Source organism: Pan troglodytes, chromosome 7 (assembly GCF_028858775.2).
Source record: "Pan troglodytes isolate AG18354 chromosome 7, NHGRI_mPanTro3-v2.0_pri, whole genome shotgun sequence".
NCBI lineage: Eukaryota > Metazoa > Chordata > Mammalia > Primates > Hominidae > Pan > Pan troglodytes.
Genome location: NC_072405.2, coordinates 18,295,130 through 18,322,264, shown reverse-complemented (window position 1 = coordinate 18,322,264; position 27,135 = coordinate 18,295,130). Strand labels below are relative to the sequence as shown.

At 43.9% G+C, this 27,135-nt stretch overlaps 1 protein-coding gene across 6 annotated transcripts in view; it reads right to left on the bottom strand.

Annotated features, from left to right (window-relative positions):
- Window positions 1-3,030: 3,030 nt before the first annotated feature.
- LOC736669 (uncharacterized) overlaps window positions 3,031-27,135 on the bottom strand; it is a 188,406-nt gene continuing 164,301 nt past the window's right edge. For 4 of the 6 annotated variants that reach the window (XR_010159417.1, XR_010159418.1, XR_010159415.1 and 1 more), the window contains exons 4-5: window positions 25,079-25,167; window positions 3,031-19,381 (exon numbers count right to left, since the gene is read on the bottom strand). Coding sequence is in view for 1 of the 6 variants with exons in the window: in XM_054656546.2 (XP_054512521.2) it covers window positions 6,866-7,147; window positions 25,079-25,167 (371 nt within the window). In the remaining 5 variants the exon portion in view is untranslated. The remainder of the gene's footprint in view (window positions 19,382-25,078; window positions 25,168-27,135) is intronic. The other 2 variants (XM_054656546.2, XR_008536632.2) reach the window with 2 other exon arrangements.

The following is a 27,135-nucleotide window of genomic DNA, read 5'->3' as shown; positions in this document are numbered from 1 at the left end:
AATTAGTACCAGAAGTGGGGTGTTGCTAAAAGATACCTGAATATGTGGAAGTGACTTTGGAACTGGGAAACAGGCAGAGGTTGGAACAGTTTGGAGGGCTCAGAAGGAAACAGGAAAATGTGGGAAAATTTGGAAGAGATTTTCTAGAGACTTGCCCAAAATGCTGATTGTTATATGGACAATAAAGTCTAGGCTTAGGTTGTCTCAGATGGAAATGAGAAACTTGTTAGGAACTGGCACAATGGTGACTCCTGTTATGTTTTAGCAAAGAGACTGGTGGCTTTTTGCCCGTGCTGTAGAGATTTGTGGAATTTTGAACTTGAGAGAGATGATTTAGGGTATCTGATAGGGTATTTGAACTTGAGATATAGGGTATCTGATAGAAATTTCTAAGCAGCAAAGCATTCAAGAGATGACTTGGGTGCTGTTAAAGGCCTTCAGTTTTATAAGGGAAGCAGAGCATGAAAGTTTGGAAAATCTGCAGCCTGACAATGCAATAGAAAAGAAAATCCCATTTTTTCAAGAAAAATTCGATCTGGCTGCAGAAGTTTGTTTAAGTAACGAGGAGTCAAATGTGAATCCCCAAGACAATGGGGAAAATGTCTCCAGGGCATGTCACAGGTCTTCATGGCAGCCCCTCCCATCAAAGGTCCAGAGGCCTAGGAAGAAAAGATGTTTTTGTGGGCTGGACCCAGGGACCCCTGTTGTGAGCAGCCTAGGGTGCCTGAGTCCTAGCCACTCCAGCTGCAGCTAAAAGGCACCAAGGCACAACGTGGGCTGTGGCTTCAGAGGGTGCAGGCCCCAAGCCTTAGCAGCTTCCACATAGTGTTGAGCCTGTGGGTGCACAGAAGTCAAAAATTGAGGTTTGGGAACTGCTGCCTAGATTTCAGAAGTTGTATGGAAATGCCTAGATATCCAGGCAGGAGTTTGCTGCAGGGGCAGGGCACTCATGGAGAAACTCTACTAGGGCAGTGCAGAAGGGAAATGTGGGGTCGGAGCCCCCACATAGAGTCCCTACTGCAGCACCACCTAGTGGAGCTTTGAGAAGAGGGCCACCATCCTCCAGACCCCAGAATTCTGGATTCACTGACAGCTTGCACTGTGTGCCTTGAAAAGCTGCAGACACTCAATGCCAACCCGTGAAAGGAGCCAGTAGGGGGTCTAAACCATACAAAGCCACAGGAGTGGAGCTGTGGCCTTTTTTCTCCCAAGGCCATGGGAGCCCACCTCTTACATCAGCATGACCTGCATGTGAGATATGGAGTCAAAGGAGATCATTTTGGAGCTTTGAGATTTCACTGCCCCACTGGATTTTGGGCTTGCATGGGTCCTGTAGCCCCTTTGTTTTGGCAATTTTCTGCCATTTGGAATGACTGTATTTACCCAGTGCCTATACCCCCATTATATCTAGGAAGTAACTAACTTGTTTTTGATTTTACATGCTCATAGGCAGAAGGGATTTGCCTTGTCTCAAATGAGACTTTGGACTGTGGACTTTTGAATTAATGCTGAACTTAGTTAAGACTTTGGGGGACTGTTGGGAAGGCATGATTGGTTTTGAAATGTGAGGATATGAGATTTGGGAAGGGCCAGGGGCAGAATGATATGGTTTGGTTGTGTCCCCACCCAAGTCTCATCTTGAATTCCCACATGTTGTGGGAGGGACCTGGTGGGAAGTAATTGAGTCATGGGGTCAGGTCTTTCCCATGCTGTTCTCATGATAGTGAATACGTCTCACAAGGTCTGATGGTTTTGAAAAGGGTAGTTTCTCTGCAGAAGCTCTATCTTTGATTGCTGCCATCCATGTGAGACATGACTTGCTTCTTGCCTTCCAACGTGATTCTTAGGCTTCCTCAGCTATGTGGAAGTGTAAGTCCATTAAACCTCTTTCTTTCGTAAGTTGCCCAGTCTCAGTCAGGTATGTCTTTATCAGCAGTGTGAAAACAGACTAATACACCTTTGTTCCTTTTTTCTCTCATTATTTATGGTTGCAGTTTGGTGGTTTTCTTTAGTGGTGATGTTTGAATCCTTTGTTCTTTGTGTGTCTGAACTACCAGTGAGTTTTATACTTTCATGTATTTTCATGATGGTAGATATTGTTCTTTCACTTCCCAATGTAGGACTCCCTTAAACATTTCTTGTAGGACCGCAACAAACAAGACACAAACAAACAGTCTTTTGCTTATCTGGGAAATACTTTCTTCTCTTTTATTATTACTATTTTTTTTTTAGCAATGGAGTCTCACTCTGTCACCCAGGCTGGAGTACAGTGACATGATCATAGCTCACTGCAGCCTTGAACTCCTGGGATCAAATGGTCCTACTGCCTCAGCCTTCTGAGTCTCTGGAATTGCAGATGTGAGCCACTATGCCAGTCTCCTTCATTTGTGAAGGATAGCTTTGCTGGGTATAGTATTTTTGGCTTACATTTTTTTATTTTTATTTTTTACTTGTAATATACATCCCCTTTTCTCCTAGCCTGTAAGGTTTCTGCTGAGAAATTCCCTGTTAGCCTGATGGAGATTCTCTTATAAGTGACTTGATACCTTTCTCTTCCTGTTTTTAGCATTTTCTCTTTGTCTTTTGACAATTTTACCATAATGTGCCTTGGAGAAGACCTTTTTGAGTTGTATTTACTTGGTAATCTTTGAGCTTCCTGCATTTGGAAGCATTCAGGAAGTTTTCAGTTACTATTTCATTAAATAGGTTTTCTATGCCTTTACCAATCGCATCTCCATCCAGAACTCCCAGAATTTCAGTTTTTTGTCACATATGTTTCCCATATGTCATGTAGCCTTGCTTCATTCTTTTTTCTTTCTTTTTGTCTGACTGGATTATTTTAAAAGACCACTCTTCAGGTTCAGAAATTCTTTGTTTTGCTTGATCTAGTCTATTGTTAAAGCTGTCAATTATCTTTTGTATTTATTTCAATGATTTATTCTCTTCCAGGATTTGTGTTTGGCTCTTTGTTATGCTGTCTATCTCTGTTGAATTTGTGATTCAGATCATGAATTGTTTTCCTGTTTTCTGTTTCTTTCTTTTTTTTTTTTTTTGTATTCATTATCTGTGTTCTCTTGTATCTCCGTGAGTTTCTTTAATAACATTATTCTGAAATTTTTTCAGGCATTTCATAGATTTTCTTTTCATTGGATCTGTTGCTGGAGAATTATTGTGCTTCTTTGGAGATGTTATGTTTCCTTTTTCATATTTCTTGCATCCTTATGTGACTATCTGTGCCTCTGACATAACAGTCATTTCTTCCAATTTTATGGATTGGCTTTTATATGGGAAAGACCTTTTCTTATAGCTGTATCTACAGTGTTCATTGGATATCACACTTTGGCTTTGATTCTGGGTGGGTACAGTGGTATAGTCTGCATATGATTCCTTCAGCTGTAATTGGCATGAGTGGTGCCTGTGAGTCATTCAGTGGCTTAGACTGCAGTGTTTTTTTTTGTTTTGTTGTTTTTTTTTTTTTTTTTTTTTTTTTTTTTTTTTTTTTTTTTTTTGGTTGTTGAGATGGAGTCTAACTCTGTCACCAGGCTGGAGTGCAGTGGCACAATCTCAGCTCACCGCAACCTCTGCCTCCCGTGTTCAGGCAATTCTCCTGCCTCAGCCTCCTGAGTAGCTGGGAGTATAGGCACATGCAACCATGACCAGCTAATTTCTGTATTTTTAGTAGAGACGGGGTTTCACCATGTTGGCCAAGCTGCTCTCGAACTCCTGACCTCGTGATCTACCCGCCTCGGCCTCTCAAAGTGCTGGTATTACAGGCGTGAGCCACCACACTTGGCCAGATGGCAGTTGTTATTGGAGGCTGTGGTGAGGCTTTGCTGAGGATGGGGATGCCAGGAAGTCTTGTCCTTCAGCATCAGTGGTAGTGGCGGTGGACCAGGTGTGTCAATACTAGGGACCATGGGCAGCGTTTGTGGGCACTGATGATAGCCTGTCTGTGTGAGCCAATCCCTGGGTCTCCAGGTGGCTTCTTTGGTTGCTGGCAGTGGCAGCACTGGGCCAGGTGGGCAGGTGCACCACTGGGCTCCTGGGTGGTGTGTGTGGCAGGCTGATCTCTAGTTCTCCAGGTGACCTATGCAGGTTCTGGTGGTGGGTAGGCAGGTGTTTCCTCAGGCCTCTCAGTAGTAAGTGTGAGCACCAGCTGTGGAGGCAGGGGAGTCAATCTCCAGGCCCCCGGATGGTACATTCAGGCACCAGCATATTCCTATGCATTTCTAGATAAAAGTATTTTTCAGAAAACCTGAGCGTATGTCCTATTAATACAACTTACCCTCATCAGTTCTGCATGAGAAGAAGGGGGAATTCCCTCAGTAGAACAGTCAGAATGGAATTACAGACTTGTTTTGAGCCAGTCACTGGTGAGGGCGGGTAGGATAAAATGATAAGCTCAGAATCTAAACCTTAGATAGGGAATGGCAAACTTTCTCCATAAAGAGGCAAACGGTAATATTTTAGGCTTTTGGTCTAAATAACCTCTGTTGTAGTGACGCAGTGGTGCCATCGTAGCCTAAAAGCGTATGTAGACAATGGATAAATCAACGGACCTGGTTTTATTCCAGTAAAAGTTAATTTATACAGTCAGAGGGCCAGATTTGGCCCTTGGTCTATAGTTGTTTAGAGCAGTCAAAATTTATTCCCTGGGGCTGGGCCAACTTTTTCTTAAAAAAAAAAAAGAAAGAAAGAAACCCACTGTCAGAATAAAATAAAGTTTCTATTTAAAAAGAAGAAGAGGCTGGGTGTGGTGGCTCATGCCTATAATTCTAGCACTTTGGAAGGGTGAGGCAGGAGGACTGCTTGAGGCCAGGAGTTTGAAACCAACTTGGGCAATATAGTGAGACCCTCTCTCTGCAAAGAATAAAAAAATTAGCCAGGCATGGTGGCACATGTCTGTAGTCTTAGCTACATAGGAGGCTGAAGGGGAAGATCACTTGAGCCCAGGATTTTGAGGCTACAGTGAGCTCTGACTGTACCATTTGTACTCTTGCCTAGGCAAAGAGGGAGAACCCAAAAACAAACAAACAAACAAAAGGTTGGTTGGGGCAGGTTGGAGAAGAAAGTATTTCTGAATTTCTGGGTAGGTTACTGGTAGTGTCAGGCCAAACTAGCTCTACAGTCATATTCATTATAAATAAAGGCAACTAGAAGATCTCCATCTAGCTATTAAAATTGGTTAAAATCTACAGAGATAAAGGACAGTGACCCTTGTGTCAGTTAGTTGTTTTCACAAAATGCTGCATAACAAGTCACTCCAAATCTCAGTGGCTTAATACAACAATCGTTTATTTTCATGGATCTATGGGTCAGCTGAGGATTGGTCAATCTAGCATGAGCATGTCTGGGAAGCTCGACTTTGCTCTTGGTGTCTCTTATCTTCTGCTGGAAGCAGCAGTCTGGCCTGGGCTTGTTGTCATGGTGATAGCAGGAGTGAGTGAGCACAAATGAATGCACACTTTCCAAGTTGTTGGTCATACAGATGAATATTCCAGTGGCCAAAGCTAGACACATTACAAAACCCAACATTAGGGACTGGAGAAATATACTCCGATTCTTCAGTGGGAGGAACTGCAGAGACAAATGGCAGAGTCTTGGATACAGGGAGGACATGGATCCATTAATGTACCTTAATCAATTGCAACCCTCTAACCACCAATACAATTAAATAAGTATTTGTTGAATGCACTTGTGCCTGAATGCTTCTGGTTGCAGCCCAGGCAATGGGGGCCTGACTGGGGAGGGACCATAGCAGGAACTCGATATCATGCAGGTCTGCATGTAATTGTGCATGGCCGACTCCACATTGGTCATAGCTGACTTGCTTTATCCTGCGTCCCCAAGGGGCAACGATTGGCTGATTATATTTCTGAACAATTTTGACAAAGTTGTTTTCAGGAGCCCAGGAAGCAAATCAGTTGTAGATTTGAATTTTTCAGGGGATCAGAATTGTTGAATATATATATAGTCTTTTACATGCTGATAATTATTTCCACATCACAGAGAAGGCTGGCTATTAGGAGGCTGCTGTTCAATTCCTTTGCCCCGTGAACTCATGAGCTGTGGCTATGTGGGGGGCACTCAGTTGTTAGAGCTGTTTCCCTTCATAACAACATCAGCCAACATTCTAAATAAATGCAGGAAATTAAATAGTCTTCCCCAGACAGGTACTTTACCCTTCTAAAGTGAATTACACATTCTAAAATAAAACACAGTCACATTAAAAAAACAAAAGGTCTTTGTGTCAGGTTGGTCTGGCTTCAGTAAAGATAATATTTGCCTCCAGAGTAGAAGATCCATGAAATCCACGGTATTGCATATGGCAGCCCCACATCTTCTTTCCTTTTCTTTTTTTGTTTTTAACTGAAAGAGTTGTCAATTTTATTTTCACATTTCCCAATACAAATGAAAACTGCATCTTTTTTGGTCCCACTTCTCCCCTCCAAAACTATTCTCTTTGATAGGGCAAGGGGGCAAGTCTTCCTTACGCTGTTAAGAAAACCCGACATCACAGCAGCATGATCTCCTGGTGAAGGGAACAGGTAAATATAAAATTCATATAGTCCAGGCGCAGTGGCTCACACCTTTAATCCCAGCACTTTCAGAGGCTGAGGCGAGCGGGTCACGAGGTCAGGAGATTGAGACCATCCTGGCCAACATGGTGAAACCCCGTTTCTACTAAAATAAAAAAAATTAGCCGGGCATGGTGAACACGCCTGTAGTCCCACACTACTCAGGAGGCTGAGGCAGGGGAATCGCTTGAACCCGGGAGGTGGAGGTTTCAGTGAGCTGAGATCATGCCACTGCCCTCCAGCTTGGGCGACAGAGGAAGACTCTGTCTCAAAAACAAAACAAAACATTACAAACAAAAAAAACACAACAATAACAACAACAAAACAACACTGATGCAATGAGGCCTCCCCTCTATCCTTATCTGTCTGGTCGAGTCATTCTGGGCTGACTGGGCACCATCATGAGACGGGCAGGAGGTCTTATCATTGGGCACCCAGGCATCACAGGCATGTGGCCTCCCATGGGCGGCCTCATTCCAGGAGCAGGTCCCACTGGCATCATCCCAGGAGCAGGAAGGCCCATCATTGGCATCATGGGCGGGCCCCCCATATGGGCTGCTGCCATCATTCTGAAATGTGCGAGAAGTGTCAAATACACATTAGATTGTGAGGACTTAATATAAAATGAAAGCAAAGTATTTTGTTATTGTTAAAAAATTTTATACATGTAGACCTGGTATTTTGGATAGATTTGTTTACATCTGTGATATTATTCCAATTACCTTCACTTCTTTTGTTTTACTTTTAAAAATGTGGTTGTTACAAAATGCAAAAGTAAATATGTGGCTTGCATCATATTTCATCACATTTAGTGTGGACCCTGAGGATCTAGGGGAGTTATGAGCCTTAAGTTGAGGGTGACCCAGGTCAACGTGAATTGCTCTGAAAGAGAAGCAAAGGGCTTAAAGAGAACGTATAAATGGAGAGAGGGAGCTCAGTCTCACAGGGTGAGGAAAGGCTTTCTTTCTTACACAGTCTGGCACTTCTTCAAAAGCTTAAACACAGAGCTCTATGACCCAGCACTTCCACTCCAGTTTATGAAAGAAATGAACATATATGTCCGTCCAGAAACTTGTACACAAATGCTCATAGCAGCATTATTCATAATAGCGCCAAAGTGAAAACAACACAAATGCTTGTCTACTGATGAGTGGAGAAATAGAACATGGTTTGACTATGCAATGGAATATTATTCAGTCATCAAAAGGAATGAAGTACTAACACGGGCTACAACACGGATGAACTATGAGAATATTAAGCTAAGTGGAAGAAACCAGTCACAAAAGGTCACATATTCTAAGATGTCATTTATATGAAATGTCCAGAACACGCAAATCTATGAAGATAGAAACCCTGACTCTACTAAAAATACAAAATTAGATGGGCATGGTGGCACATCTCTGTAATCCCGGCTACTCGGGAGGCAGGAGAATTGCTTGAACCCGGGAGGCGGAGGTTGCAGTGAGCCGAGATTGTGCCACTGCACTCCAGCCTGTGACAGATACTCTATCTCAAAAAAAGTAGATTGTCAGGGCTTAGTGGGAGGAGGAAATGGCAGGTACCTGCTCATGGATACAGGGTTTCCTTTTGGGGTGATGAAAATGTTTTAAAATTGATCATAATGGTGGTTGCCGAGCTCTGTGAATGCACTGAAACCACTGATTTGTTCACTTTAAATGGGCAAATGATACGGTACCTGAATTATATTTTAATAGTTATATTAAAAAAGTAAAATCTTCCTTGAAGTGATGACACTTAAGGAAAGGCCTAGGGGGTGGGATGAGTTCACTATGTAGAGAAATGAGGAACAGCATTTCAGGGTGAGAAACAGCATAGTGAAGTCCCTGAGGTTGATAGGCATAGAGCAGATTTAAGGGACTTTTTTTGTTGAGACGGACTTTCACTGTTGACGCCCAGGCTTGGGTGGAGTGGTGCGATCTTGGCTCACGGCAACCTCTGCCTCCCGAGTCCAAGCGACTTTCCTGCCTCAGTCTCCCGAGTAGCTGAGATTACAGGTGCCATCCACCACACCTGTCTAATTTTGGGATATTTAGTAGAGATGGGGTTCCACCATGTTGACCAGGCTGGTCTCGAACTCCTGATCTCAGGTGATCCAGCCGCCTCAGCTTCCCAAAGTGCTGAGATTACAGGTGTGAGCCACTGCGCTCAGCCAGATTTAAGGGACTTTCAAGAAGTTTGTGTGGCTGAGGCCTGCAGGCCAAGCGAGAGAATCAGGAAATGAGGCTGGAGAAAGAGAGGGGCTAGGTCATGGAGGGTCTCACATTACTGTGTGGAAACTTCACACGAGTGGTCCCACCTTGGGCATCCCACCTAACTACTCTGTGTCCCAGCTTCCCCACTGGTGAAATAAAGGACTGATGTAGGGATGGAATGAGATAGGGTGGGCTCAGTAAAGGTGACCTTTTATCATTTTTTTTTTCTTTTTTTTGAGATGGAGTCTCACTCTGTCGCCCAGGCCGGAGTGCAGTGGCGCGATCTCGGCTCACTGCAAGCTCCACCTCCCGCGTTCACGCCATTCTCCTGCCTCAGTCTCCCAAGTAGCTGCGACTACAGGCGCCCGCCACCACGCCCAGCTAAAATTTTTGTATTTTTAGTAGAGGCAGGGTTTCACCGTGTTAGGGAGAATGGTCTGGATCTCCTAACGTAATGATCCGACCGGAGTGCAGATTGTCACAGGACCAGGGGAAGACAGAGGCCAGTGAGGAGGCATTTGCAGTCAAACAGTTGGAGGTGATGGTGGCTTGGTTTATGGTGGTGTCAGGAGAGTGGCTGAGCAGTGAACGGATCTGAAAAGATATAGGAGGTAAAACCCACGTGACTTGGTCACTGAATGTGGGTTGGGTTGGCTGGAGGGAAGGTAAGAAAGAATGAGAAGAAAAACATACTCAAGTGGGCCATCCAGCCTAAGGTTACTTGAGGTCCCTTTGTGAAGAGGAATGTTTGTGTTTATGATGAAGATGTCTAGACTTTCAAAGGCCATTTGCAGTATTTTTTTTTAACAGCCAACAACTCCTCCTTCCCTATGCCCTAAACATATGAATTTTTTTTTTTTTGCCCTAACTTATCACAGAGGGATGGATGTTTATTTGCTTTAATGAAAAATGCAGAATGCCAATAAGAAAGCATATTAAATTAATCTGGATTGCTGGGAGTGAGTTAAATCTGTTTAGATGTGCACCAGTGTTATTATACTAGTTTGGTCTAAACCCATTTCTGGCCTGCGGCTGCAGGAGGTTGACTCCCAGCTTGCTTTCATTTGAAAGATCCCAGCAACAAGTACACTTGGCATTTCCAGCCAAACCCACTTTGTGCAGCGAAGGAAAAGTTGAGGAGTGCCTCTGTTGTTTTCCCCCCAAATCATTTGGCAGAAATGTGGCTGGGAGCTTCATTGCTGATTTTTTCAGTTTTAATATTGCTGTGGAAAGCCTGTACCAACACTCAGCCATGCTATTCATCCACAGCTCCAGTCTGGGCTGTGATTTGTTTTTCGTTTGAGTGACACAACCTTTTTTTCCATTAAGACTCAATGCAAATAGACACTCATGCACCATCACCATAACTCCCCCTGATTGGCGGAGGGAAGTCAGTGGAATGATTCTAGTTTGGTGTTCATATCGGAGGGTTTTATTTATCTATGTTGAGACGGAATCTCTCCTTGTCGCCAGGCTGGAGTGCAGTGGCGCGATCTCGGCTCACTGCAACCTCTGACTCCCTGGTTCAAGCGATTCTCCTGCCTCAGCCCCCCTAGTAGCTGGGCTTTCAGGCAAGTGCCACCATGCCCGGCTAATTTTTTGTATTTTTAGTAGACACGGGGTTTCACCACGTTGGCCAGGATGGTCTTGATCTCCTGACCACGTGATCCGTCCGCCTCAGCTTCCCAAAGTGCTAGGATTACACGCGTGAGCCACTGCGCCTGGCCTGGAGTTGTTTTTAAAAGCATATTTCTCTCAAATTAACTCCGGGGTGTCCCACTGTGACTTGGGAAAAGGTTGGATTTTCTGGAGGTGGAAAGTCAAACTTCAAATACAATTTGGAGGCTGCCACTGTGGCTCATGCCTGTAATCCCAGTACTATGGGAGGCTGAGGTGGGTGGATCATTTAAGGCCAGAAGTTCGAGACCAACCTGGGCAACATGACGAGACCTCGTTTCTACTAAAAATACAAAAATTAGCCAGGCGTGGTGATACATGCCTGTAATCCCAGCTACTTAAGAGGCTGAGGCAGGTGTTATTGCTTGAACCTGGGAGGCAGAGTTGTCCTGTGTCCAAACCCCATGAGGCATATCAGCTGGCTGAAGATAAAATCGGTCACGCAGTGTTGGGATTGGGGTTGCTGTTATCATACCTCATCCCCACCCCTGCTAGGCATCCACAAATAATCATCTTCAATGAGACGTCCCTCCTGCCCCTGGCTGCCTTATTTCATCTGCACCCAATCATATCCATTGCTTGTCAGGGGGTCTCAACCTTGGCTGCATCTTGGAATCTCCTGGGGAGAAGAGACAATACCAAGGCTCTCTCTCACTTAGCATGATGTTTCCAAGGTCCATCCACATGTAGTAGGCACCAATATTTCCATTGTATGGATACAGCACATATTGTTTGTTCATTCGTCAACCAAATGGCCATCTTGGTTGTTGCTACCTTTTGGTTATTATATATATTGCATGATTCCATTTATGTGAAAGGCCCAGAATAGGCAAATCTATAGAGGCAGAAAGCAGGTAAGTGGTTGCCAGGAGCTGGGGGAAAGGGGAGGGGATGGAGAGTGCTTGATGGATACAGGGTTATTTTTTGGGGGGGCGGGGGTGTTAATGAAAATGTTTTGGAACTAGACAGAGATGATGATTGCTTAATATTGTGAATGTATTTAATGATACTGAAGTGTATGGTTTCATACAGGGACTTTATGTTATGTGAATTTTGCCTCATTAAAAAAATACTGCTAGGAGCAATGGCTCGTGCCTGTAATCCCAGCACTGTGTGAGGCCAAGGCGGGCAGATCACCTGAGGCTGGGAGTTCGAGACCTGCCTGGGCAGCATGGTGAAACCCTATCTCTATTAAAAATACAAAAATTAGCCAGGCGTGGGGGTGCACACCTGTGATCCCAGCTACTTGGGAGGCTGAGGTAGGAAAATGGGTTGAACCCGGGAGGCAGAGGCAGCAGTGAGCTGAGATCGCACCACTGCACTTCAGCCTGGGTGACAGAACAAGATTCCGTCTCAAACACACACACACACACACACACACACACACACACACACACACACCAAAAATACTGATGCCCATGTTTCATCCCCAAGAGATTCTGTAATAATTGATCTGGGCTGCAGAGCCCGGGCACTGGGGTTTTAAAATCTCCCCAGGTGATTCTGATGTGCAGCTGTCATTGAGAATCTCCTTCTGGAATGAACTTGTTCATGTTTTACTTGTGTTGTTTTCTAGCCTGCCAATGTCTTTCTGTTTCCCTTCACATCTTTGGGTTGTAATTTTTACAATGCAGTCTTAACAACCAGCTGCCTCAAAATGCACTGGGATCCCTCGTAACCAGGTAGCTCCCCATCTCTAACTCTGACCTGCCAAGACAGAATCATGTGCGTGGGGCCCAGGACTGTACATATTGAAACAGGCAATGACCTGGGAACTACTTCTGAACACCCCTAGGTTTCCCCTGTGTTTGCCCTTTCCTTTCACATTTGGACCCCTTTGTGTGCTGACAACTGGGCTGTTTCACATGGACATAACATAAAAAAGACAGGCCAGGTGCATTGGCTCATGCCTGTAATCCCAGCACTTTGGTAGGCCGAGGTAGGCGAATCGCTTGAGGCCAGGAGTTCAAGATCTGCCTGGCCAACATGAGTAAACCCCGTCTCTACCAAAAATATGAAATTAGCTGGGTGCGGTGATGCACACCTTTGATCCCAGCTACTCAGGAGGCTGAGGCTGGAGAATCCCTTGAGCCCAGGAGGCAGAGACTGCAGTGAGCCGAGATCGCACCACTACACTCCAGCCTGGGTGAGAGTGAGACTCTTAAAAAAGAAAAAAAAAAAAGAGACAGAGATGATCCTTCCTTTATGGAGCTCTCAGTAAAACAAGGAAGCTCACGATGTCCTGGCATTTGTCAGAAATACATTTGGTATATGTAGCTGGGGTCACATGCTTGACATGCCTATTGAAAGCTTCTGGGTAGGAAGAGAACAATCATCACAGCATCACAGCCTGGCATAACTGTCTCCCAGGACAGGTCTCCCTGGGGAGACTGAGACCACAACTCTGAAATCAGAGCTTAAATCCAGGTCCTACATTTCACTCAGTAATGTACATGATGTAGGACAGTTTTTATATTAGTTATCTATTGCTGTGCAACAATATTACTGCAAATTTTGTGGCTTGAGACAGCACACAGTTATCACTACGTGGTTTCTGTGGGTCAGGAATCCAGGCGTGACTCAGCTGGGTTCAGTGCAAGGCTGCAACCATAATGTCAGCCAGGGCTCAGTTCTCATCTGGAGGCTTGACTGGTGATTGATCTGCTTCCCGTCTCATCTGGTTGTTGGCAGCATTCAGTTCCTTGCAGGCTGCTGGAATCAGGGCCCCAGGTTCTTGCTGTCCTCAGCTTCTTGCCACATGAGCCTCTCCATCTGGCCACTCATGACATGGCAGCTCACATCTTCAAAGCCAGCAAGATAACCTCCTAGCAAGACAACTTAACATCCTATCTAACATAATCACTACATCCCATCACCTCTGCCATATTCTCTTGGTTATAAGAAAGTCATAGGTCCCTTTGTCAGACGAGTAGATTGCAAAAATTTTCTCCCATTCTGTAGGTTACCTGTTCACTCTGCTGGTAGTTTCTTTTGCCGTGCAGAAGCTCTTGAGTTTAATTAGGTCCCATTTGTCAATTTTGGCTTTTGTTGCCATTGCTTTTGGTGTTTTAGACATGAAGTCCTTGCCCATGCCTATGTCCTGAATGGTATTGCCTAGGTTTTCTTCTAGGGTTTTTATGGTTTTAGGTCTAACATTTAAGTCTTTAATCCATCTTGAATTGATTTTTGTATAAGGTGTAAGGAAGAGATCCAGTTTCAGCTTTCTACATATGGCTAGCCAGTTTTTCCAGCACCATTTATTAAATAGGGAATCCTTTCCCCATTTCTTGCTTTTGCCAGGTTTGTCAAAGATCAGATAGTTGTAGATAATGCGGCATTATTTCTGAGGCCTCTGTTCTGTTCCATTGGTCTATATCTCTGTTTTGGTACCAGTACCATGCTGTTTTGGTTACTGTACCTTGTAGTATAGTTTGAAGTCAGGTAGCCTGATTCCTCCAGCTTTGTTCTTTTGGCTTAGGATTGACTTGGTAATGCCAGCTCTTTTTTGGTTCCATATGAACTTTAAAGTAGTTTTTTTCCAATTCTGTGAAGAAAGTCATTGGTAGCTTGATGGGGATGGCATTGAAACTATAAATTACCTTGGGCAGTATGGCCATTTTCACGATATTGATTCTTCCTACCCATGAGCATGGAATGTTCTTCCATTTGTTTGTATCCTCTTTTATTTCGTTGAGCAGTGGTTTATAGTTCTCCTTGAAGAGGTCCTTCACATCCCTTGTAAGTTGGATTCCTAGGTATTTTATTCTCTTTGAAGCAATTGTGAATGGGAGTTCACTCATGATTTGGCTCTCTGTTTGTTATTGGTGTATACGAATGCTTGTGATGTTTGCACATTGATTTTTATCCTGAGACTTTGCTGAATTTTGCTATTTTAGTAGAGATGGGGTTTGCTGAATGCAGCCCCCAGTCACGTACTCCCTTCTTGGTCAATCGATCACGACTCTCTCACGATCACGACCCTCTCATGTGGACCCCCTTAGGGTTGTGAGCCCTTAAAAGGGACAGGAATTGCTCACTTGGGGAGCTGGGTTGTTAGAGACGTATGCCACCACTCCCAGCTAATTTTTGCATTTTGATTAGAGACGGGGTTTCCCCATGTTGGTTGGCCAGGATAGTCTCGATCTCTTGACCTCGTGATCCGCCCACCTCGGCCTCCCATAGTGTTGGGATTACAGGTGTGAGCCACTCCACCCAGCCCAGAGAAGGCTTTTCATACTTGCTTGTCAGCCTCCTGCATCCTACTCCAGCACCTGGTGCTCACAACCTGTGGGCTGCTCTCATCCGTGATCATCTCTCCCCAGGCCTGCTGTTCCTCGAGAAAGGAAGTTGTAATGGGCAGAGTTCTAGGACAGCCCCCAAGAGAACCACTCCCTTATATCTGCTCCCTGTATCATCTCTTCTTGAGTGTGTGCAGAGCTTGTGATTTGGCCAAGGGGAAGGAATTTTGCAAATGTGATTATGGTCACGCTTGCTTTGTTAAGCACATTTGCTCAGCTGACTTTGAGTTCATCCAAAGCAGGATGATCTTAGGTGGGCCAGACCTAATCAGGTGAGTCTTTTAAAGGTGAAGTTTCAGAGATTCAACCCTTAGCCTCCAAGGAGACATAAATGGCCATGCTGTGAACTGTCTTTGGAGGTGGCAGCTCTAGGAGCTGAGGGCCTTCGTTCAACAATTGCAAGAAATTGAATTCAGTCCACAAACTGAATAAGCTTGGAAGAGGACACTGAGCATCTGATGAGACCCCAGCTGACACTCTGTTTGCAGTATTGTGACCCTGAATAGAAGACCCAGTTAAACCCTGCCCAGACCCTTGGCTCATGGAAACAGATAATAACTGGGTGGTGTTTTAAGCTGCTCAGTTTGCACTGGTAAATCCACCAACAGGAAAGTAATATAGAAGTTAAATGGGCCAGGCATGGTGGCTCATGCCTGTAATCCCAACACTTTGGGAGGCTAAGGTGGGTGGATCACAAGGTCAGGAGGTCGAGACCATCCTGGCCAACATGGTAAAACCACGTCTCTACTAAAAATAGAAAAATTAGCCAGGCGTGGTGGCACGCACCTGTAGTCCCAGCTACGCAGGAGACTGAGGCAAGGGAATCACTTGAACCCAGGAGGTGGAGGTTGCAGTGACCCGGGACCATGCCACTGCACTCCAACCTGGGCAACAGAGAGAGACTCCATCTCAAAAAAAAAAAAAAAAAAAAAAAAAAAAAAAAAAAGAAGTTAAATGAATACTTTTGACCATTGATGGAAGTTGCTTTCATTCCCTCTTACTTAATCATCTTTATGAAAGAGGGATGCTTTAACCCCATTTGTAACAAGTGAGGCTGAGGCTCAGGAAAGTGATAGAATTTAGCAAAGTCCACCTTGCTACCTGGTGGCCCCAGCTAGAACTCTGCCCCAGGTCCATATACCTAAAGTCATTACAGCGTCCACTAAAATTTTGCCCCTCTCTCGATGCCTTCCTCTTTAGAAGCCTGTTCCTTCAGGGATAGATCCCAACTCAGTGTTACAAGGTACTGAACTCTGATTTTCACAAAATATAATAACTGCCCCCCAAAATTAATAATAGTATTTTTGAGCTGGGCACGGCGGTTCATACCTGTAAACCCAGCACTTTGGGAGGCTGAGGTGTGCGGATCATGAGGTCAAGAGATCGAGAGCATCCTGGACAACATGGTGAAACCCCGTCTCTACTAAAAATACAAAAATTAACTGGGAGTGGTAGCAGGCATCTGTAATCCCAGCTACTCGGGAGGCTGAGGCAGGAGAATCGCTTGAACCCAGCAGGCAGAGGTTGCAGTGAGCCGAGATTGCACCACTGCACTCCAGCCTGGCAACAGAGCAAGACTCCGTCTCAAAAAAAAAAAAAAAAAAAAAAAGTATGTTTGAGTCCTTATGTGTCAACCACTGGGCTATCCCAACACCAATAGCTATTATGATTATGATTAGTTTTTCCATTTTATTGATGAGGAAACCAACACATAGAAAGGTAAAGGAACTTGCCAAAAGTAACGGTCACACAGCCAAAGAGCTGTAGAAGCAGCACAGGAATCCCAGCAAACTCACAGCCAAGCTCTGCTTTTCACCTTCCCATCATACAGTCCTCAGACTAAAACCCTAACTCTGAACTTCCAAATCAAAAATCATACTCAAGGCCAGGCGCGGCGGCTCACGCCTGTCATCTCAGCACTTTGGGAGGCCGAGGCAGGTGGATCACCTCAGGTCAGGAGTTCCAGACCAGCCAGGCCAACATGGTGAAACCCCATCTCTACTAAAAATACAAAACTTAGCCAGGCGTTGTTGTGGGTGTCTGTAATCCCAGCATTTTGGGAGGCTGACGCATGAAAATCACTTGAACCCAGGAGGCAGAAGTTGCAGCGATCCATGATCATGCCACTGCACTCCAGCCTGGACAAGAGGGTGAGACTCTGTCTCAAAAAAAAAAAAAAAAGAAAAAAAATTGTGCTTAATAATAGTTTGGAAGTGCACATATCTTCTGTGAAGTTTGATGGACTACAATTAGCTTCAAAACACAAATAAGTAACTGTGTTTAAATGAGGCCTTCTGTGTAATATCTAGGGAAAATCAATGTGGCTATTCATATTTTGTTTCCCCTTCCAGGCACAGAGAAGTTGCCCATGACTCTGTGATCCGTTTTGTCCAATGAACCATGAGCAGCAGCAACTTGAGTCACCTCCAGGTGGAAGTGTTAAGAGGCTCTATGATCCACCACATTCCCTTTCCCCTGAAGTGGTGATCAAGGACACATGCAGAGATGGGGCTTTTGTCAGCCTGGATCCCTGAGTGAACACAATGAACAGACCACCCCACAATGCCCTAACACAGCCCAGACATGCAACGTGACCAAGAATAAGCCTCACTCTGGCCAGGCATGGTGGCTCATGCCTGTCATCCCAGCACTTTGGCAGGCTAAGGCGGGTGGATCATTTGAGGTCAGGAGTTCAAGACCAACCTGGCTAACATGGTGAAATCCTGTCTCTACTAAGTACAAAAATTAGCCAGACAGTGGTGGCATGGGCCTGTAATCCCAGCTACTCAGGAGGCAAGAGAATCACTTGAGTTTGGGAGGCAGAGGTTGCAGTGAGCTGAGATTGCACCACTGCACTCTAGTCTGGGTGACAGAGTGAGACCTTGACTCAAAAACAAACAAACAAATACCTCACTACATGAGGCCACTGAGATTTGGGGATTGCTGTTACTGCACCAGAACGCAAATCATCCTGACCGCTAGGGTGTCCTAACTAGGGTTTCTTACCAAAAGCAAAGGCATTTTTAATGTTCGTGACATTTAAACAAAAGAGCAAATACCAATATCTACCACTTTGTCAGGCTAACAAACCCAAACAAAGCCAACAGCCAGAAGTTAAAATAAACAGATCATTAGGTTGAAAATAGAACTGTCAAAACAGGAACAATTGAATTCATTTAGTGATTGCAAAGAACATCAGGCAAGACACAGGTATGGTCATCATAACATTTATCACATGCTTAATTGGACATGTTTGACTAAGAAAAACACAAAGTATTTAAGCTCATCTGTAGTTCAAAGTGCCTATCCGTGTATTTATCTATTCATCCTGATTTATTTATTGAGCAACTCTTTTGTGCCAGGCACTGTGCTGTGTTGCGGGAAGTCAGGGACCCCAAACGGAGGTACCAGCTGAAGCCATGACAGAAGAACGTGGATTATGAAGATTTTATGGACATTTATTAGTTCCCCAAATTAATACTTTTTTAATTTCTTATGCCTGCCTTTACTGAAATCTCTAAACATAAATTGTAAAGATTTCATGGACACTTATCACTTCCCCAATCAATACCCTTGTGATTTCCTATGCCTGTCATTACTTTAATTTCTTAATCCTGTCAGTCGAGAAGGATGTATATCGTCTCAGGACCTGTAATAATTCCGTTAAGTACATAAATTGTACAGCATGTGTGTTTGAGCAATATGAAATGTGGGCACCCTGAAAAAAGAACAGGATAACAGCAATTGTTCAGGGAATTAGAGAGATAACCTTAAACTCTGACCGCCGGTGAGCCGGGCAGAACAGAACCATATTTCTCTTCTTTCAAAAGCAAATGGGAGAAATATCACTGAATTCCTTTTCTCAGCATGGAACGTCCCTGAGAAAGAGAATGCGCACCTAGGGGTAGGTCTCTGAACTGGCCCCCCGGGGCGTACCTGTCTCTTATGGTCGAGATTGCAGAGGTGAAATAAACTCCAGTCTCCCATAGCACTCCCAGGCTTATTAGGAAGAGAAAATTCCCGCCTAATAATCCTTGGTCAGACGGGTTGATCTCAAAACCCTGTCTCCTGATAAGATGTTATCAATGACAATGGTGCCAAAACTTCATTAGCAATTTTAATTTCACTTCGGTCCTGTGGTCTCGCCCTGTCTCCACTTGCCTTGTGATATTCTATTACCCTGTTAAGTACTTGATGTCTGTCACCCACACCTATTCATATGCTCCCTCCCCTTTTGAAACTCCCTAACAAAAACTTGCTGGTTTTTGTGGCTTGTGGGGCATCACAGATCCTACCAATGTGTGATGTCTCCCCCAGATGCCCAGCTTTAAAATTTCTCTCTTTTGTACTCTGTCCTTTTATTTCTCAAGCCAGTCGACGCTTAGGAAAATAGAAAAGAACTTATGTGATTATCGGGGCAGGTCCCCCGATATCTGGCTCCCACGTGGTCTTTCTTTTTTCCTAAGTGCATGAGGGAACCGGATTCGCTTTGGTAGGTGCGGTGTAACGTCAATCGGCTTGGTCCACAGATAAGCGTGTTCAACTCCCCGGCGAGTGGTGAGTAATCTGTGTAAGGTCTGGGTTAACTATCGGTCATGTGTAATCTAACAAACTCCTGTTAAAACCGGTAACCATGAAAAATATGATCACTCTATTCAAGGCAGTAGAAAAATACTGTTCTTGGTTTCCTGAAAAAGGAACGGTGTATATAAAATTGTGTGATTGTGTCCGTAAAGCATTCCGAAAACTGGTCTCGGCCGGGTATTATGTTCCCATCACTGTTTGGGGTGCTTGGTGCGTGCCATCTTCGTGGCTTGCCAATCTCGTGAACCCCTGCAGTTGCCGCAGTTTTCTGCCTTTTCCTCAGTTTCTCTGCCTTTTTCTCAACCTTCCTCTCCCACATGGCCTTCGTTCAGACTCTCCCTTCAGCTACTCCTCCCCACCCTAACGATTCTGAAAATTTGATTTCTAACTGGTAACTTTGGCTTAAAGTTTCCCCCTACTTTTCTTACTTCTTCTCACGAAAAGCCAGTACTTCAAACTCCTGCGGCTGTGACTCACGAAGCCCGGTACCATAAATATGCTAATTCTTCTCTCTTCAAACCTCCAGCATCAAATAATGGCTCTGGGACCAAACTACAATTTACCTGTCATTCTCCAGGCCCTCCCCCATCCACTACAGCCCCTCACCCTCCTGTCGTTTCAGTTCCTCAACCAGTCTGCGTCGATATGCGCCGCTCAATCTTACCTTTTTAAAAACAATTTAAGGATGCTTGTACTCAGTATGGTCCTACGTTTCCTTATGTTCAAATGGTATTGCACACTTTTTATACTGAGGTCGTTTTGCTTCCTTCAGACTGTGATCTTTTGGCAAAAAGCTGTTCTAAGTCCATCTCAGCCTGGTGGTCAGAGGAGGCCTGTTTACAGGCTCAGCTAAATCGGAGTAATGACATTCTAATTACTCAGGTTCAGCTCACAGGCTCCGATAGTTTCTCTGATGCTTATGCCCAATTAAACTTTGATACTCTTACCACAGAACAAGTAACAAAAGTGTGTATGAGAGCTTGGGATAAATTACACTCCCCAGCCCAAGCTCCTGTTTCTTTTACTACTGTTAAACAAGCTCAATTGCTTTTACTACCTAATATCCTTTTAAACAAAGGAGATAAGACAAGTGGCCCTGGGATTCAGCAGTGGCCGCTTTCTAAAGAAAAACTGGAGGCTTTAAATCAATTGGTTTCTGAGCAGTTACAACTTGGAAATATGGAACCTTCTCTTTCCCCTTGGAATTCTCCTGTGTTTCTAGTAAAAAAGAAATCAGGCAAATGGCGGAAGGTAACCGATTTAAGGGCCATTAATGCTGTAATTAAACCTATGGGGGCCATCCAACCCGGCATGCCTGCCCCTGCTTTAATACCTAAAGATTGGCCTCTCATACTTATTGATCTTAAAGAGTTTTTTTTTTCATATACCTTTATATAAATCGGATTGTGAAAAATTTGCTTTTACTGTACCATCTATCAATAATCAGGAGCCTGTAGCTCATTATCAATGGAAAGTACTTCCTCAGGGAATGCTAAATAGCCCTACAATCTGCCAGCTTTATGTTGGACAAGTGCTTTCACCAGTTTGAGCCCGATTTCCCGAGGCCTCTATTCTTCATTATATTGATGATATTTTAATTTCTGCCCCCACTGATAAAAAATTAATTGACTGTTACCAAATTTTGAGCCGCTGTGTTACAGAGGCTGGGTTATACATTACTCAGGATAAAATTCAACAGACCACTCCTGTTCAATATTTAGGAATGGTGGTCGATAAACAATGTATTCAACCTCAAAAAGTTCAAATTAGGAGAGATTCTTTAAAAATTTTAAATGACTTCCAAAAACTTTTGGGTAACATTAATTATTTAAGACCTACTTTAGGCATTCCGACCTATGTACTGGATCTGGAATTTGTAGAGGAAACAATCCAGACTGCCCAGTTATCTAGAGTACAGACATTTCAGCCTTTTCAGCTTCTGGTTTTTGCTTCATTACACTCTCCTACTGGACTAATAGTTCAACATAATGATTTAGTGGAATGGTGTTTTCTTCCTCATTCTGTGTCAAAAACTTTATCTAGAACAAATAGCCATATTAATTGGACAGGTTCGCTGCAGAATACTTCAAATTTCTGGATTTGATCCAAGTGTAATTGTAGTTCCTTTAAATCAGCTCGAAGTTCAAGCTGCCTTTCAACATTCTGTACTGTGGCAAATTCACTTGGCTGATTTTATTGGTGTTATTGACAATCATTATCCAAAAAAACAAATTGTTTGATTTTATAAAAACAACGTCTTGGGTGGTTCCTCGATTAACCAAAAATCAACCCATTCCTGAGGCCGTTACAGTATTCACTGATGGCTCTAGCAATGGCAATGCTGGCTATATAGGTCCTGCAGACAAACTTCTTTCTACCTCTTATACTTCTGTTCAAAAGGCGGAGTTAATTGCTGTGATTACTGCCTTACAGGACTTCCCCAAACCTTTAAATATTGTCTCTTATTCTACTTAACGTGGGGAAGAGGATATGCTTGTGTTTCACCAGGAGATCATCAATCCCCTGTCTGGGTACCCACCAGAAGACTCAAGCTTCTTGTGAATACTGACAATCAAAACCACAGTGAAGAGACGTCTGTGTCAGAGACTGCCTTCAGATGTGGTGAGATCTGTGCCGACTCCTCAGAAACAGGCACACCAAATCACAATGGGTGTAAATCAATCCTCCCTGATGACAGTGGAGACCCATCTAACTAATCACACTTCTCCTGATTACCTTTCTTTTTCTCCTTACAAACCTAAATATCTCACCATTTCTATTAGCCTGAAAATAACATCCCTCTGTTCTTCTCTTTCTCCTTCAGCACTCCATCTCGCTTACACTCGGTTTTATTTAATGATTCTCCTCCTAATACTTTCTGTCTCACGAGTTTCCTCTCACACTGATTTACCTGCTACACACAATTATTCTTCTTGGGCTTAGGTGCCTTTTCCTCCACTTATTCGCCCTCTCACCTGGATAGATGCTCCCGCAGAAATCTACACTAACGATACTGTGTGGATGTCTGGAGCCATAGACGACCCTTGCCCTGCTCAACCAGGAGAAGAAGGCACTGCATTTAATGTTACCATGGGTTATAAATACCCCCCTCTGTGCCTCGGACATGCACCTGGTTGCATCCATCTAGAAACTCAGTTCTGGGCTGTTTATCTTTCAGAAACATCAGCTACAGATAAAATGGGACATTTGGTCTGTGGCCTCTCCCTTTCTCCTTTACAACAAATGAAAGGAGGAGTAATGGGAGGTATCCCATACTTTCAATATAAACCTGCAGGAAAACCATGCCCTAAACATTTTGAGGGCCCATCTAAAACTTTAATTTGGGAAGACTGTGTTAACTCACATGCAGTAATATTAAAAAATGACTCATATGGTTTAGTAATAGACTGGGCACCAAAGGGCTATTTAAAAAACAATTGCTCCCCTGTGGAAGGGAATGCCTGGAGGCTACTTATTTTATTTCTTATCAGGAGAAAGAGAATCATCATTCTACTTTGCATACCAGGATCAGCTCATTCTTTCCCTTAAAATGGGAAGATAAAGGCATTACCCCCCCCCACCAGGCCTCCTATGATACTCCCTATTCTGAGCCCAGAACACCCAGAACTTTGGAAATTGGCTATTGCCGTGTCTGGACTGCGAGTATGGGAAGGAAAAACTATTTTGACTGTTTTTCCCACTACCGTCCCACTCTCTCAGTATCAACGTAGACCCAGACATTCTGCTTTACTTACCTCCAACCTGACTGTTCCCATACAGAGTTGTGTTAAGCCTCCTTACATGCTATTGGTAGGAAATATCAAAATTTGGATGAATAATCAAACTGTCCAATGCGTCAATTGTCATCTATACACTTGTATTAACTCCCATTTTGACTCGAGGAAAAGTGTAATGTTGGTTCGAGCTCGAGAAGGAATCTGGATTCTGATAATTTTACCTAGACCTTGGGAATCCTCCCCCTCAATACATTTAATTAATGAAGTGGTACAACGAATTCTAAAAGGACCTAAGATATTTGTTTTCACTTTAGTCGCTGTTATCATGGGCCTAATTACAGTCACTGCAATGGCCACCACTGCCGGAATGGCATTAGACCAGTCTATTCAAACGGCTCATTTTGTTAATGATTGGCAAGCCAATTCCACCCAAATGTGGAATTCTCAACAAGGCATCGATCAAAAATTGGCAAATCAAATTAATGATTTAAGACAGTCTGTTATTTGGCTTGGAGATCGGGTAGTGAGTCTAGAACATCGCATGCAAATGCAGTGCGATTGGAATACTGTGGATTTCTGCATCACCCCTATTCCTATAACGAGACTGATCATTCATGGGAAATGGTCAAAGGACACCTTCTAGGTAGAAAAGATAGTTTATCATTGAAAACAACTAAATTAAAAAAACAAATTTTTGAAGCCTCCCAAGCTCACTTATCCATCGTGCCTGGAGCTCAGGCGTTAGATCAGGTGGCAGAAAAGCTTTATGGATTAAACCCCACAACTTGGATTAAGTCTATTGGGGACTCCACTGTAGTAAATTTTGGAATTATGTTTCTCTGCTTAATCGGCAGGCTTTCAGTGTGCCGTACCAGTCAAATAATCCTGTGTCAAAATCGAGAGAATGAACAAGCCTTCATCACCATGGCACATTTATATAAAAAGAGAGGAAGAGAGGTTGCGGGAAGTCAGGACCCCAAACGGAGGGACTGGCTGAAGCCATGACAGAAGAACGTGGATTATGAAGATTTTATGGACATTTATTGGTTCCCCAAATTAATACTTTTGTAATTTCTTATGCCTGTCTTTACTGCAATCTCTAAACATAAATTGTGAAGATTTCATGGACACATCACTTCCCCAATCAATACCCTTGTGATTTCCTATGCCTGTCATTACTTTAATCTCTTAATCCTGTCAGTCGAGAAGGATGTATATCGTCTCAGGACCTGTAATAATTGCGTTAACTATACAAATTGTACAACATGTGTGTTTGAGCAATATGAAATGTGGGCACCCTGAAAAAAGAACAGGATAACAGCAATTGTTCAGGAAATTAGAGACACAACCTTAAACTCTGACCGCAGGTGAGCCGGGCAGAACAGAACCATATTTCTCTTCTTTCAAAAGCAAATGGGAGAAATATCACTGAATTCCTTTTCTCAGCGTGGAAGGTCCCTGAGAAAGAGAATGCGCACCTAGGGGTAGGTCTCTGAACTGGCCCCCGGGGCGTACCTGTCTCTTATGGTCGAGATTGCAGAGGTGAAATAAACTCCAGTCTCCCATAGCACTCCCAGGCTTATTAGGAAGAGAAAATTCCCGCCTAATAAACTTTGGTCAGACGGGTTGATCTCAAAACCCTGTCTCCTGATAAGATGTTATCAATGACAATGGTGCCAAAACTTCATTAGCAATTTTAATTTCACTTCCATCCTGTGGTCCTGTGATCTCACCCTGTCTCCACTTGCCTTGGATATTCTATTACCCTGTTAAGTACTTGATGTCTGTCACCCACACCTATTCGTATACTACCTCCCCTTTTGAAACTCCCTAATAAAAACTTGCTGGTTTTTGTGGCTTGTGGGGCATCACAGATCCTACCAATGTGTGATGTCTCCCCCGGATGCCCAGCTTTAAAATTTCTCTCTTTTGTACTCTGTCCTTTTATTTCTCAAGCCAGTCGACGCTTAGGAAAATAGAAAAGAACCTACCTGATTATCAGGGCAGGTCCCCCGATAGTGTTGGGTGGTGGTAATGCAATGATGAAGATGGCAGGCCTGCCTCTGCCCTCCAGGAGTTTCTAGGATACAGAGGGGGACAAATAAAAAATAAGTAAATCCATGAAAGAAGTATAGGTGGAACCTGCCCTCAATATTTCAATGTAGGTTCTTTCTATTTTCCATAAGTGTCAGCCAGCTGAGAAATAAAGAGAGACACTACAAAGAGAGGAATTTTACAGCTGGGCTGCTGCGGGTGACATTACACATCAGTAGGACCATGATGCCCCCTGAGTCTCAGATGAGCAAGTTTTTATTAAGGGCTTCAAAAGGGAAGGGGGTGTAAGAACAGGGAGTAGGTACAAAGGTCACATGCTTCAAAGGGTAAAAAGCAGAACTACTACTAAGGGTCTAACAAAGATCACATGCTTCTGAGGGAACAGGACAAAGGACAAAAGCACAACTACTGATAAGTGTCCAGCAAAGATCACAAAGCAAAGGGCAAAAGCAGAACCACTGATAAGGGTCTATGTTCATTCACGCATGTATTGTCTTGATAAACATCTTAAACAACAGAAAACAGGGTTCAAGAGCAGAGAACCAGGCTGACCACAGATATATCAGGGCGGAGTTTTTCTCCACCCTAGTAAGCCTTTGGGTACTGCAGGAGACCAGGGCGTATCTCAGTCCTTATCTCAACCGCATAAGACAGACATTCCCAGTGCGGCCATTTATAGACCTTCCCCCAGGAATGCATTCCTTTCCCAGGGTATTACTATTAATATTCCTTGCTAGGGAAAGAATTTAGTGATATCTCTCCTACTTGCACATCGGTTTATAGACTCTCTGCAAGAAGAAACATATGGCTCTTTTTGCCCAACCCTGCAGGCAGTCAGACCTTATGGTTGTCTTCCTTTGTTCCCTAAAAATTGCTGTTATTCTCTTTTTCAAGGTGCACTGATTTCATATTGTTGAAACACACATGTTTTACAATCAATTTGTACAGTTAACACAATTATCACAGTGGTCCTGAGGTGATGTACATCCTTAGCTTATGAACATAACAGAATTAAGAGATTAAAGACAGGCATAAGAAATTATAAAAGTATTATTTGGGAACTGATAAATGTCCATGAAATCTTGACCATTTATGTTCCTCTGCCATGGCTCCAGCCAGTCCCTCTCCATTTGGGGTCCCTGACTTCCCACAACAAGAAACAATAAGGTTAAGGTGGAGAAGAGCAGGGAAGCCCACTTCGTAAAAGGGTCAGGGAAGAACTGTCTGTGGAAGCACCATTTTAGCTGACACCTAAAGGATGGTCTAATTTGGGGAGGTGCAGAGGAATATCATTCCAGGCTGAAGCAGCAAGTGCAAAGGCCATGTTGTGGAAAAAAGTTTGAAAGTCCAAGAAAACAAAAGGAGGCCATAGTGGCTGAAATAGAGTAGGCCAAGGGCAGGAGATAGGAGACGGCTGGAGAGGTGGCAGGAACAGGCAGAAGACTCGGGGTCTCGATTTTATTCTATGTGCCATGGGCAGGAAAGGCAGGGATGAGACTCAATGGACGCCTTAAGATCACTGAAGCTGCCAGGTAGGAAATGGATTGCTGAGCATGGAGAGCAGGTGCAGAATACCAGTTAAGACCAGTTAGGAGGTTGCTGTAGCCCAGCTGAGATAGCAGTGTCCTAGGCAAAGATAATGACAGTGAAGCTACAGAGAGTGGACAAGTTGGATAAAGTTTAGAATCACAGGACTTGCTGACTGGAGAAGAGGGCAAAAGCAGAGTTAGCACAACACATGAGTTATGACCACCTTTAGCAGCTCAGCAGGGGTGGTGCCATTTACAGAACAGAGATGGCATGGACAGAGCCCACGGAGAAGGAGGAGGAAAAAGAGAGTTTGGCTTTGGGTTTTTTTTTTAAGACAGGGTCTTTGGCTGTGTCACCTAGGCTGGAGTGCATTGGTGCAATCATAGCTCTTTGCAGCCTCAAACTCCTGGGCTCAAGTGATCCTCCTGCCTCAGCCTGCCATGTAGCAGGACTACAGATCCTA